A 14383-nucleotide genomic window follows, 5' to 3' on the forward strand; every position below is an offset into this window, starting at 1 on the left:
ATCACAGTGTCCTTGTTGGTAAAAGCTCACAGTCAGATGACTCAGACAGATCATTGTAATACCCAGTGATAACATCTGTGGCCAAGGGTAACACAGGGTGCTGAGTGAGCCTTGAGGAGGTACCTGACGGAGCCTGCAAGAACAGAGGGAGCTTCCAGAGGGTGATGATGTATGAGCGAAGTCATATATAAAGAAAGACAGGAGGAAAGGCTTTCCAAACAAGGGGTCTTGGAATTAAAAATTAAAGTCTTATCAGACTATACCATTTACCAAGAGGTTATGTGTCAAGCACTTAGCTAACTGCTCTACTCATAGGTGAGTTTTGTTAAGCCCATTTCAAAGTATTTAACTGACTTGTCCATGGTCACTTAGACAGTGTGTGGCAGAGGTAGGTTCAGAGAAGGTAAATTGTTGATTCCTACACCAAGTTGGTGGCAAAGCTGGGGCCAGAACACACAGCTCCTGGCTTCCAAGTATTCCTGATCCATTTCATTCAGTCTATACCACAGTTCTATGTGAAGTTGCTGTGAGCTACTTGTACAATTGCTGAATCTGAAGGAGAATGGGAACCAAAAAACATGTTATTGAAAACTTACTTGAGTGTGATAGGATCTTTTTAAAAGTCACAGCTGCCAAACTCTTCCACCCAACTAGAGACTGACCTTGATACTCTCAAAAACTCTGAAGGTTTCATGCTTTAATGTTTTATCTTTAAAAAGAGAATTTTATATTGTATCCTATTACTATAGTAATATTTCTTGTAATATGAAACTTCCGAGTGAAGTTATATTCCAGTTTGTATTCCATTTAATCCCCATTTTAGAGATGCGAAAATGAGAGAGAGATGAAGTCATTTGTTCAAGGGCTCTAGTGCTGGTGAATGTGTAAGCTAGGACTTGTCTGATTGTCTGTTTTTTGCTCTGATCTATGGACCAGAGCTGGGGCATCTTATTCTGGCACAATTGCTCTCTCTACTACCATATTTCACCTATCTCTGTGCTTCTAATCCTTATTCAAACAACACAGGGCAGTTCAGTCGCTGATATTTCACTACATGAACTGGGGCAAGTCCTACCTCCCTATAGGCCTGAGCATACCCTTCCTAAGGACACTAAGGACATGAATTGTGAGTCATGACTTTGTACCTAGTATCATCTAATTTTGCCTATCCTTATTTTTTTTCTCCATGTCTTTAATTGCATTATTTTTATTTTGTTGCATTTCTTTTGTTGTAAGATCTTCAAATTCTTTTTTTGGAATTAGTAGGTTATAAATAATCAAATATGTAAAGAAACAACAGAATGTGGTGTTTCAGAGAGATTTCCTGATAGTCTTAAGACTATGTCAAGCATAACAGACCCATTCTTGGAGACAGAACGTAGCTAGGGCCTCATCACCAACCTAGGTTTCTTTCCTTTTACTGTATCTACATTAATTACTATGTCTAAAAGGAGGCACTGTTGGTAAATCTTCAGTTAAAACAGCTTGAATCAAATAACATGACTTTGGAATTCAGAACTAATTACTAACTAAATGGCTCCCCTTCCTCTACTTCCCACCTCACTACCTTGCTTTCTTTGACAAGTTTTTCTGGGCATTTGTTCTTTTCTAGGCACTGGGTTATAGACATAAATCCTCTTTGTCTACCCTATTGAAGGAGAGAAATAAGTAAACAGTATAGAACAATATGGCAGGTGACTTTGAGCAGATCCCTTTCCTTCTGTGGCCCCAGTTTACTTTTCTTTAAAATAGTTGGGCTAGTGGATCTCTAAAGACCCTTGCTGTGACATCCCAGCAGTGTGTGATGCATGCTGCATCTTAACGTCCTTAATAATGAAGAGTAATCATAGCACTGAAGTATCATTTGAAGTCCTAGAAGTCATATCTTAATTCTAAAGTTTGATTCCACAAAAAGAAATGTGACTTATTCAAAACATAAAAATAATTTATAGTCATGAAACTTGCTCTGGCAATAAGCTAAAACATCACATCTGCAACAAACTTCTCGAGGCCCTATCAGGGAACATGTATTAAAAACTATCGATATATGAAAAATATTCAGTTCCTCATGTTGGAAGAGAAGGCAGAGGGTGGTGCATGACGAGAGAAGAGGTAGACCAATATGTAAGCACCTAACTGTAACATGAGACATGTTCGGTAATCACTGCCTAGATGCTGTGGGGCCCATGGATGCAATGGGTGGGCATTTGTCAGCTTTGAGCACAACCTACTGTCACTTGAAATACTAGTCTGTTCTTGCAGGTCCCCACATGACCTTGTAAGGCTAAAGCAGAGAATTACTGCCCTAGCGTGTAATCTTCTAATCTTCTGACTCATGACTGGAACAGCCTTCCTCTCGCTGTCTCTTGATGCCTAGGTCTTTCCTCCAGAGCAGAGGAAAGTGAAGTTCTCTAGCGCAACCCCCATCTGATGGTGTAAGGTTTTAGGGTGCGGCATGTTTTATTTTTCTCCAGCAGGAGTAAGGGTTTCAGCTGTTTATCCAGTCCTCTTTAGGAACTTGATCGAGGTTTCTGTATTCACTCGCCTAACACATATCTAGACAGAGCCCACACTGCTAGGAGACTTAAACACTGTCCTTTTGCCATGAAGCTTAGAGTGTAATGAGAATAGCATTAATCAAATATAAACACAAGTTAATAGAGAATTTGAAATTGTGAACCTATGGAGGAAAAGTACAAAAGATCACACTTGAGTTGTAGCTTCTTTCACTCCCTTGTGCAGAGGCTGCTCCAGGTGCGTGGTGTCACCCACGGCAGTTCATGCTGCTTTTCTGCCTATAAACCTGCGAATAAGCCAAGATTTTTCCCTCATCCCTCACAACTAACTGCTGTCACGACTAATGGAGCATAGGCTTCAGGGGCAACAGTATGGGTTTGAGTATAGGTTTTTCCACTTAGCAGCTGTGACCTTGAGCAAGTTTCTTCATTTGTGAAAAAGGGCAACAATACCTGCTTCGAACGGCTGTTGTGAGGATTGGCACATACAAAGCGCTCAGCAAATGGCAGCTGCTTCAGCCACGGCAGCTATTAATTCTACTTGCAAATTGTCTTTGCAGTTGTATATGCTCCTCTCTATTTCCACTTGCCCTGCTTTTGTGCAGGCCGCCAGAGGCTGAACTACGATGCTCCTTTAAGTTGCCCTGGGGATGAAAGACATTTGCACGCCTGAATTTTCCAATAAAAGAAAGTTACAGGAGCAGAAACTACTCTGGAAAATATATTGAAGCAATCCCACATGTGCAGCCCAGGTTTTGTTTGCTACCCCACTCTGCTTCCCACTGGGTTATAACCCCTAGTTGTGGGATTTTATTTCAGCCTTGTGTGATATCCACTCTTGTCCACTCTCTCTCTGAGTAAAACGCTAAAGCATTTTTTATTATTCTGATGAGGGTAGGTCCTGGAAAGGGAGGGTGAGCCTCGGCCACTGTTCATGTTTCCCTTGAAGGCAGTGAGGTTGAAAGGTGATCAGGTTTGGCATCCAGATATCAGTCAGTGGATCAAGGTAAAGCTTGAGCGATACTTTGAACCCCTGTCAGAATACCTTTTCCCATATTTTTCTTGGGAGCACTTACCACAGTTAAAATAAATTCATATTGTATGATTATTTGCTTAACATATCTGTCTTCTATCTGTCTAGCTAGCTCTTTGAAGGCAGGGGCTGTGTCTTTCTCACTCTATCCCCAGCAAGATGCCTGGTACATACATAGCAAAAGCTTCATTGGTATTTGTTGAATGAACAAATAAATAGATGGAGAGTCATGGAGTTGGGGCAAGGTGTTATCTGGGAAAGCCATGTTGCCCATCAGTTGTTCAGCAAAAGGAGAGGTAGAAAGAAGATCTTGTCTAGGGCAGGAGCCAAGGTTGGAAGCAGGTAAGGTGGTGGTGCACAGAATGGTCATGCATCTGGAAGGCTTGGGGGTGGGCATGAGCTCAGGGCCTTGAGATACTGTTTCCCAAATTTCGATGATCCCTGCTTTCTTTCCTCACAGAAGCAACGGGTCCCTCCCCACTCCTTCCTCCAGCCAGATGAGAATCAGTCTGCTACATATCACACTGACTGACATAATTACAGGCCCCACTTTATTGTCTGAAACTTGGTTCTGAAAATAATAGGTATTTTTGGTTTGTTTTCCAAGTATGTAATATTTGGATGTAAATATTATAATGTACAAACTGTTTTTTCAAATAACATATACAACTCGTGGAGATTTTTGGCACCCTCCTTGAACGTCAAACTAAGAAATCTAGTCTTTCCCAAAAATGCAACGGGAATCATTAAATTTTTCAAAGAAAAGAGCAAATTTAATTTTAGAATGATCAGTCCTATAGCCAGTGAAGAGGCTAGATTGGAGTAAGAGAGATTAGAAGCAGTGAGTTTGGAGAGAGGCCTGTCCCATATAAAATATATCCAGGAAGCAGGCTACGCTTGGGGATAGGGCAGGGAGAGGGCATGGGATCCCTAGATGCCTAGAAAGTTACTATGACTCAGGGAGGGAATGAACTGAGCAGAGAAAGGAGGGGTTACAGGAAAGGAAAGGTCTTGAGCCCTGAAGCCAAATGTGTGCCTATGCCCCTGTGGCCCCTGTTTCTGGAGAGTGTTGATCCCCACGTCCTCCCCCGATGGCTGGCTTCTGGAGCGACAGGAGAATGCCTGGGGATTACTGGTGCTCTTATTTAAATCATCTCCAGTCTATGCCGTGAAAGACTGACTTTTCCCCAAATAGCTATCTTGCAGAAAACACAGAAAGCAAAACAGAACACATAATCAGTGACTATTCTCTTCTACCACGCAGAACCCCACACATCAAACCAGCCACTGAGCTCCCGGAACAACACGTCCCTTCTCATTCTGGGAGGTAATTGCAATGCAGTCGTGACCAAAACGAAAAGTCCATTTTTAACCATAGACTCGTAACTACCCATCAAGATGAAGAAGGCCAAATTCTCTGTGGCCCAATTCCTGGGTCCCCAAGACAGAAACAGAGTTTTCACAAAAATTATGGGGGCAGTGCATGAGTGTTATATGGGTATGTTGATGTGTGCCTATTAGAAGACAAGGGCTAAAACTAAAGACCTCTTTTGGTGACCAATTCAGTGGGACCCTGTTTAGTTGCCATCCTGGGAGCAAGTAATCACCAAATCTGAATTGAGCACTATCTGTTGGTCAGGTGCTAGGGTAGTCCCTGAGAGGAGAGAAATAAACAGGGCATAGCCCCTGCCTTCCGGAAACTCACACAACCACTACAGACGATGGAGGAGTGAGGCGGTCTCAGAAATACAATGTGATGGTGCTCTGATGAGGAAGGACAGGGGAAGGACCTGATCTAGCACAGCCTTGGCAAGTTAAGCAATGCTTTACAGCAGAAGTGGCATGAGTTAAGAGCCAAATAACAAGCAGGAAGTAGTTAGACAATTCCTCACTAATTTAGGTATGGGATTGTTGTTCCAATTAGGGGCAATAGCATGTGCAAAGGCAAATGACGAAAGCACAGCAAATCTGGCAACCAGAAGTGGTTGATCATAGCTGGAGCTCAGAGTCTGGGAGGACAAGAAATGGAAGGCAGAAGCCAGGTTATACAAGTCTTTCAATAGCCACCTAAGGCTAAGACTTTGTCTTATAGGACTCCTGATGAGTTTTAAGACGTGCATTCTAGAAAGCTCACTCCAGCTGCAGTGTGGAGGATGACCTGGAGGAGAGAAGACTAGAGCTGGGAGATCTTTAAGAGTCTTAAAGGGCTAGGTACCAGATAGTGAGAAGCCCAAAGGCTCAGCCTGAGGTGACACAGGGCTGTAGCCAGCACTCAGAAATCCTAGTATTCAACCAGTGCATTCCCCCGTTCTGCCTCTTGCTCCCCAGTTTAGAGTGATTCTTCCTTTTTCTCTTTGCTTCTCCTTCCTGTTAGTCCCCTGGAGGTTGGTGTACACTCTCTTTTTATGGCTGAGTACCTCATTGCCAGCTAGCTTAAGTAACTTGCCTAGGATAACAGAGCTCAGAGGTTATAGAATCAGAATTCACCTTTGTCTGTCTGATTTTGAATCGAGGACTCTTCAGAATGCTTTGTGTTTTGTTGTTGTTGTTGTTTTTGCTTTTTGTTTTTTGTTTTTTAATGCTCTCTGTAACTGCAGTCATAGGGGCTTCAGATATGAAAAAATAAGAGTATCTTCTAAGTTGAATATTGCCTGAAGAGTCTCCCAGATTCAGAAGCCTTTATCTATATTGGTAGGCTGCAGTAGCTGGGCTTTTCAAACTGGCTCCTTGTGACAAAATAAGCAAGTGTTTATCCTATTGGTATCTTGTTGATTAATGCTACCTTCCCTGAAAAGAAAAAGATTACAAACAAAATCACAGTTGTAAGATCAAATGTATTAGCTATGACCATAAATATATGTGACTTACACTCTCCTACTTCAAAATAAAAATGCAGCCTGGGATGAAAAATTATATGAACATAATGTTGCACAAGATTAGAATTGTACTTCATTTATCATATATAAACACAATATCATTAAATGTATATACATAGTGAGAAAGATGATAAGAAAATACACCAAAATATTAACTATGATTCTCTTTCAGTGGTAGGATTTCATTACTTTTCACTTTTACTCTGAATTTCCTGGAAATATTCCCAGTTCTTGCTTGCAGTTGACTCAAAGTAATTTTTCTACTTTTACTCTGAATTTTCTGGAAATTTAGAAAATGACAAAAATCAGCATGTGTGATTTTCATAATTATGAAAATTGTAAAGATAGGTTCTTAAATTAGGACAACTATAATTTTCAGAAGAATAATTGAATCCAGAAAAGGTCCAAAGTTCTTGGGTAAGGTGTCTAATTAGCCCAGCTTTTAGGACTTCCACCTTTGAAGAAGTCCACTGTGACTAGAGGTGGGGTGACATGGTACTAATATAACAGCATTCACTCGATGCATGGGGGAATAATGGATAACTCCTGGAGCAAGGGTGCTGGTGGACAATTCCTTAAGCATCCACTACAGATACTCTGGCAATCCCTGGATACCCAATTTAGAGGTTACTCCTGTTGACCTTAGAATCCCCACCCTCCATTGTCCTTATGAGGTCATACTCAGCATTCACCACACAATGGTTAAGCAAAGAAATTTTTGAATTTCTGAATGTCCATGGGGTACCATGTTTATGAGGGAAGGCTGGATGCAGGAGTCATACACAGCCAGGAGTCCATATATCTACTCCTGATTGACCCAACACTGGCATACCCACATTCCTTCAGCAGTCCGTAGAATCCCACACAGGCACACTTGGATACATTCCCCTCCATCCAAATGTGGAATTCTTTTGTCTGAGATGAATGTCCTCACTCTGACCCCAAACACACACACACATACAAACACACACACACAACCACTACTACACATGTGAAGGCTCTGCCTTCCTTAGACTGTAGCTTTTGGTCAGCAAGTGGTTCAAGAGTCATCAGGCCCTGCCTGCCTGTTAAATTTGCCACCGACCTTAGTGGCTTCATTTCCTCCCTATCCTACCATCCATATTAAAGGCTCTTATCTCTCTCAGTTGGCAACCAATTATAATAATTTGGTAATTCTTTATGTCCAACGTACCCCTGTCTGTATATAACTGATTGTGCATTATTGGTGAAATTCTATAAACCATGTGCTCTATTTTTACAAATGCCACACAGTTTTCACTGGCAATCTCAAATGATTGTGCCTGCTAGACTAGTAAGGAAAATTTTCACTGTCATTTCAGTCCTTTTTGAATGACTTTGAGGGAATTATTTAAACATTCCAGTTTCTTAGCTAAAAATTGTTGCAGAGTCATTCTGAAACATGCACTTTTGTTTTCGTTTGCATATAGAACATGCAGGTGTTGCAATTCTATTTTAAGAGCTAGAGGTTAAAACAGCCTACGCATATCTGCTTGTGCCACTAGGTGGTGCACACATATGTCAGTGATCTGTAGGTTAAAGGGGCTTATCACCAGGTTAGTGTTAATTTATCACCACAGAGGTGGTACCAACAGTAGGAGCTGTAGGCGTCCGGAAACAGAGTAATCCTCCGGGCAAGAGTAAAGAAAGGAAACCCTCCCAGAGGAGATGGATTGACAGTATTCCTGGCTACAGAAATGGCAGGAGCAAAATCTTAAAGGCAAGAAACCCCAAAGATGTAGCAGGGGAAAAAGTCTTGGAAAAGAAAGAGCATGTTTACTCTCCATGCTGATTAATTCCTAATCAACCGGGTTACTGCAGAGGAGTAACAGCATAGATGAAACATTTATTTGAGCTAGATGACATCAAACATTCCTTCCAGACCTTTGTTCAGGGAACTGGGGGTACACAGGTGAAATGATATAGCACTGTCCTCAAGTAGGATCAGTGAGAAAGACAAACAATGAAGACAGTACATGATACTTTCTCCTGGTGAGAAAGACAGTACATGGCAAAGACAATGAAGACAGTACATGATACTGTCTTCCTTGTCTTTCTCACTAGCATCCTCAAGGAGGATGCTAGATGCTTTGCAAGATGCATTGGAAGAACAAAGCGTGAGATTCTGCTCTGAGGAAGGGAGATAAGGTGGTTAGGTTTGGGAGGTGGTGTTCAAAGAAGACTTCATGGAAGTCTTGAGAAGTGAAGAGATCTTCAGGAAGATTTCAAGATGGTAGACAAATGATAGCATAAGCAAAGGCATGGAGGTTTGAAAGGATAATGTCTGTGGATTTGGAGACTAGTTCAGTTGAGTTCAGCAAATACTTACTGAGGGGTACTCTGTGACATGTACTGATTTTACTAAGATTAATAATGGATGTTGTAGGCCCTTAAGATGCTCCTCATCTAGTGAGGAAGACTGATACACGCATAGAAAATTGCAATGTGAGAGGATAGTTGAAAATGTGGTTCCCTTTTAAATTCTAACTATGTCCTTTGAGTCCCCAGTGTGCTGGCTACAGGTTCTCAGGGAGTTGTACACCAGAAGAGGGAGCCTGTAAGCCCACTACCTGGTTGCATTTGGCTCCCTGTCACTGATGGCATTTCAGTCTCACTTGCTCATTTTAGAGTTGCAAAGTTGGAGGCCAGAGACAGAAAGCCAGGACACAAGCCCAGGCCTGTCTGACTCTGTCAGGTTTTCTTCACCTTTTTCTTTAAAGAATCCTAGGCATAGAGTTGCCATTTAGCAATACTTCTTAACTAGAAAAAAATACATTTCAGACAAATAGGCCATCTTCACCAACTGTGACCATCACAAAGTCAAGTGTATGTAAAAAGGACACGATGGATTCTTCCCTTATGTATGAAGAAAGTGCCAAGCCACATAGGTTGACCTTGGCAAAGGCAGCTTAAGCCAGACGTCCCACTGGCCTGGTTTCGTGTTAGAGAAGGAAGAAGGTCTGGCTCCAGCGTTCCTTCTAGCCCGCATGCATGCGTGGGTGTTTCATATCAGTGCTAGGATATGTTCTTACTGTGTAGATTAGTGACATCTTAGAGTTGCATTGTTTGCTTGAAAATGTCAACTGGAATGAGTTATAAGTTGGTAGGAAGACAGGTCTGTGTGATTGAGAAGGCACCGGAGGGATCTGGAGCTCCTTTTACGTACATGAGAAGTCACTGAAGCAAGGGATAGAGAAATCTTACAGAGATTTTGACTGAAACAGATCAAAGTTAGTGAAGAAGGAGGGTGACTCTGAGGAGAGGGAGATTTGAAACCAGGTCTTATGAGTAAAGAACAAAGGACCTGGGAATATTTAGACTGGAGAGAAGACAGTACAGATCTTCTTCAGCTCTCCAAACTATTGTCATGGACTGAAGTAGCTAGAAACAGTGATTGTGTCATCAGGAAGCAGCTTTTAACCTTGCTCAAAGTAGAGCTATCTAACCAAAAAAAAAAGTGGTCGGTTCTCTACCAAGAAAGAAGATGAAACAGAAGCAGTTCATACCTGGTGGAGACATTGAGGAGGGAGTCCCTGACCTCGTGGCAGGTCAGATCTCTGAGCTTTAAATAAGTAAAATTCATGAAAAAGTAAGAGGCATCTTATATAAACCAAGGACCAGATGTTCTGTAATAACAACATCAATACTACATAGATCTTTTTATTGAGAACCTTCTAAGTGCCAGGCATCATGCTAGATGATTTGTATGCATTGCCGTATTTTGAACTTTAGAGCCAGAATCAGAACTGACTAAATTTTAATCCTGACCCTGCCATTTAGTGAAGATGTCTTGGACAGACAGTTTCTCCCCTCTAAATATCATGTCCTCTCCTGTACAATTGCCAAGAGTATGAAAAAAAATTGATACATCAAAGTACTTAGTACTGTGCCTGATCTACAGTTAGTACTTTAAAAATGTTTCTGCCTTCCCCTTTCTGCTTAAGCAGAATTTCAGGAAGCCATTCTTGGATAGAGGCAAGATAAAGAGGGAAATGCAGGGGAGGTAAAATATGGCAAGGCCTCTGCTGCACAAAATACTGGATGATTGAAAGCTCCTGCAATTTGTAACCTAGAGCAATGACTCTCAAAATGGAATTTGTTTGGACCCCTTTTAAGAAAACAGAAACAGAGATTTCCAGTATTATTTACAAAAAATCAAGTGTAGGAAAGAGAAAGAGGTCAGCAGGAGGACCGGGACTAAAGGAACGCTGACTCAAGTCTTTGAGAGGGCTGCTCACCACTTCGCCAGCTGCAGCCTCCTGTACCCACTTCTCTACCCTCAAGTTTTCATGGCATCCAGTCTAGGACAGTAGCTGTGCTGTGATATGGAACAGGCCTTTTGAGATATTGATCACCTCAGCCCTTGGGGTAACCAAGGCCAGTTGCTTCCAAACATAAGCTGCCTCATCTCTATAGCCTAGTGTGCTAGACAAATATTATTCTGGGTGAATATTGTGTGGTAAGAGAAAGGATAAGGATTCAGTTAGAAAAGGAATGGTTGGTCATCGCTAATTGAAATTGTTATGCTATTATGAGCAGACTTAAGAATGAAACCAATCCAGAAATATCTTGGTTAAATAGAAGTATCTAGAGAGTGGCAGTACCACAGGCACTCAAGGCAGAGAGCATTGCCAATATATCAGACACTCAACCAGTGCAGCCGGTATGAGAAAAGGGAAATCTAAAGCTATCTGGTACAGAAGAATGAGCCCATGACTGGGAAACTGGAAAGGGACCTTCTCTGTGGTTCTAGGTGACCCACATTCTGCTCAGGGCCTCATTTGCCATAAGTATGGTATGATTTGACTGAGAGACCTCTAAGCTCTAACCACCTGTGCTTTCAAAGACAAACAAAAAACCCATTCATCCCCCTTTGTCTCTAGGGTACAAACCCTCTCTGCAGAATTGGAAGTGAGTACCACATTCAGTATGATTTACCCTGCAGTATGTCCAAACATCCTCTTTGCATGTGTGCCCTGACCTGCTAAGCACAATTTTGGCTCTGGCTCAAATCAGTGCCCTCACAGTGTGTTTTCTTTTGCAGCAACAACGACAGCTTGACCTCCTGACGATAACCAGCCCTGGTGAGTAGGTGTGGCCCTTCTGCCTTGGCTTTTCCCTTATTTCCTGAATGATGCCTTGTTGCCTATCCAAATGCAATTCCTGCCCTTCTCTTTTGACTTCCTGAATGAACAGCAGAACTCTTGTGCCATGAACAATTCTTCTCCTCCCCACCCTCTGCTCCACAGGCAGTTGATTTTTCTCCCTGCCAGCTCTGTGTTGCCTCCTCTTCACTATGGATGGCAGGGCTGATACTCTGGATGTTGCTGCATATTCTAGGGTGATGTTCTCTCTAAATCACTCACTGGACTCAGGTGTCAAGGAAGTGTCCTGGTCTGAGAAATAAGTTTTAGAATCATGTGGAATGGAGAATCTGCTTGGAAGGTGCCATGGAATGAAGGGAGGATGGCTCATAAGATTGGGCCAGTCTGGGAAAGTGAGCAGGTTTGGTTGGCTGTGTAGAGAGTCAAGATGACTTTTGTCTCTCACTTTTAAGGGAAGATCAGGTCCCCCCAAAAAACTGTGACCATGACCATGGAATTAAAAGGTCTTTTTTCCCCTCTATAGCTGACATCTGGCCTAGGAGAGGCTGAGCAATTTCGTTCTTTCAGAGAGGTATTTTACTCTGGTTTGGAAACTTAAGGCAAAATTGGACAAAAAGAGAGACTGTTCTCCCTTACAGTCATGGGGATGATGGTGCCAGCAGGGTTAGTGAGCATTTGAGGGTTGATGTGGTGGTTATCTTCATCCATGGGTGATATTCTAAATATTTAACAGCCATCTGCTATGCTAGGCATTAACACTTTGGTTACTGGACTGTGGGGAGATGGAGTCCCGGAGGAGGAGCTAGTGTGGCACTGTGGTCATACAGCAGGTTTGTGGGTCTCAGGGGATGACTAATTACTAATAAATGTGGATATGTTTCAATATGTTAGTAACCAGCATGGCTGAACTACATCAGCCCTTCCTTCCACTAAGCCTACCATACTGTATCCATGGGCCAGTGCCTCACTTTCAAAGCGACTGAGATATTGCCCTCTGCAGTCACTATCCTAGCAATTATCTTGTCTACATAAGTAGGGTATAGAAAAGTGACTGCACCTATAAGGTGCAGTCACTAGTTTGGGTGACCTTACTATAGTTCTATACCTGATAGAACTCTTTGAGCCTGAGACTTCAGAAGAAAAAAGATAGAACTAGTTCGAAAAAAGTTTACTCTACTCCATAGAATGATCTACATTTAACATATATATGATTAACATATATAGAAATTCCAAATCATGGGCTGACATGACTAGAGTGGCTCACTTGTATGACCTACCAATTCCTCCTAAGGTGGTGGTGAGAGATTATCTACGTCCAATACAGTTTAATTGCTTTTAATTGTGTCCTGTTCTACTCCACAATACACTGTCTATATTGCCTGCTTCCACATCTCAGTTTCATCGGGTCACACCCTGATATGATACCTAAGTGTGAATTGGAGAGAGTTGTTGATCCGTCTTCAGTTGCTTTAGAGGGAAATCTTCAGGCTATGTTAAGTGCATTTCTTTTGTACAACCTCTTTCTGCTCCAAATTACTACTTCACAATTTCAAGCAAAGTAGTTGTGACTCTTTAATACACTCCGTTTAGACAGCTTTGGGACTGGAAAAAAAAATCAGCACTGCTAGAGTTTTGAGTGGTTCATTATTATCCCTCCTCTTAGAGGAGAAAAGAATACATTCTGGGCCAGGGCATCCCAAAAGGCATGTTGTGGCACACTGGTGTATTGCAGATGGGCTATACTTGTGTGATATTGTGAGATATCAATTCACTCAGCTCTCAGGGACACAGGTAGGACCTAGGGCAACTGAAGCCCCCTAGGTGGTAGCTTCCACTCAGATGTGTCAGACAAATATTATCCATATGTGCCATGACTTGGAAAGTTTAGGAAGCACCATTGGATCATGCTATTATCTGGATGACTCTATTCCATTTCAAAAGGACTTTCATTCACTATCTTGTGCTATCAAATTCACCCCCATTCTACATCTCACCAGGAGCTGCAGCAGCCAGGAGTCAGCTTGCTACCTCTCTCGGGCTGCCAATAGGAGGTACTAGCTTGTCTGAACTCCTCCCCAGACCATCTTCAACAGAACTGCAGTGTGATGCTGCCAGTCATAGATTAGGAGCCTTCTGAAATGCTGATCAGGAATTTGAATGCCTTAATCTGCTTGATACCTTCTTTAAAGGCTTATTTTGTTTATTGTGAATAATTTCTTTCTTTTTTTTTTTTAATTATACTTTAAGTTCTAGGGTACATGTGCACAACATGCAGGTTTGTTACATATGTATACATGTGCCATGTTGGTGTGCTGCACCCATTAACTCATCATTTACATTACGTATATCGTCTAATGCTATCCTTCCTCCCCCTCCCCACAATAGGCCCCGGTGTGTGATGATCCCCTTCCTGTGTCCAAGTGATCTCATTGTTCAATTCCCACCTATGAGTGAGAACATGCGGTATTTGGTTTTCTGTTCTTGCGATAGTTTGCTGAGAATGATGGTTTCCAGTTGCATCCATGTCCCTACAAAGGACACGAACTCATCCTTTTTCATGGCTGCATAGTATTCCATGGTGTATATGTGCCACATTTTCTTAATCCAGTCTGTCACTGATGGACATTTGGGTTGGTTCCAAGTCTTTGCTATTGTGAATAGTGTCACAATGAACATACGTGTGCATGTGTCTTTATAGCAGCATGACTTATAATCCTTTGGGTATATCCCCAGTAGTGGGATGGCTGAGTCAAATGGTATTTCTAGTTCTAGATCCTTGAGGAATCGCCACACTGATATGCAGAAAAGAGTAGAGACATAATGAACAGCCATTTA

General features: G+C 42.0%; 1 protein-coding gene across 5 annotated transcripts in view; it reads left to right on the forward strand.

Moving 5' to 3' along the window:
* The window catches only part of BEND5 (BEN domain containing 5), a 1441067-nt gene that overhangs the window by 1091344 nt on the left and 335340 nt on the right, over positions 1–14383 (forward strand). For all 5 annotated transcript variants that reach the window (XM_077991613.1, XM_015139247.3, XM_077991622.1 and 2 more), the window contains exon 6: positions 11488–11527. In XM_077991613.1, the coding sequence (XP_077847739.1) occupies positions 11488–11527 (40 nt within the window). The remainder of the gene's footprint in view (positions 1–11487; positions 11528–14383) is intronic.

The sequence above is a fragment of the Macaca mulatta genome, chromosome 1 (genome assembly GCF_049350105.2).
Source record: "Macaca mulatta isolate MMU2019108-1 chromosome 1, T2T-MMU8v2.0, whole genome shotgun sequence".
NCBI lineage: Eukaryota > Metazoa > Chordata > Mammalia > Primates > Cercopithecidae > Macaca > Macaca mulatta.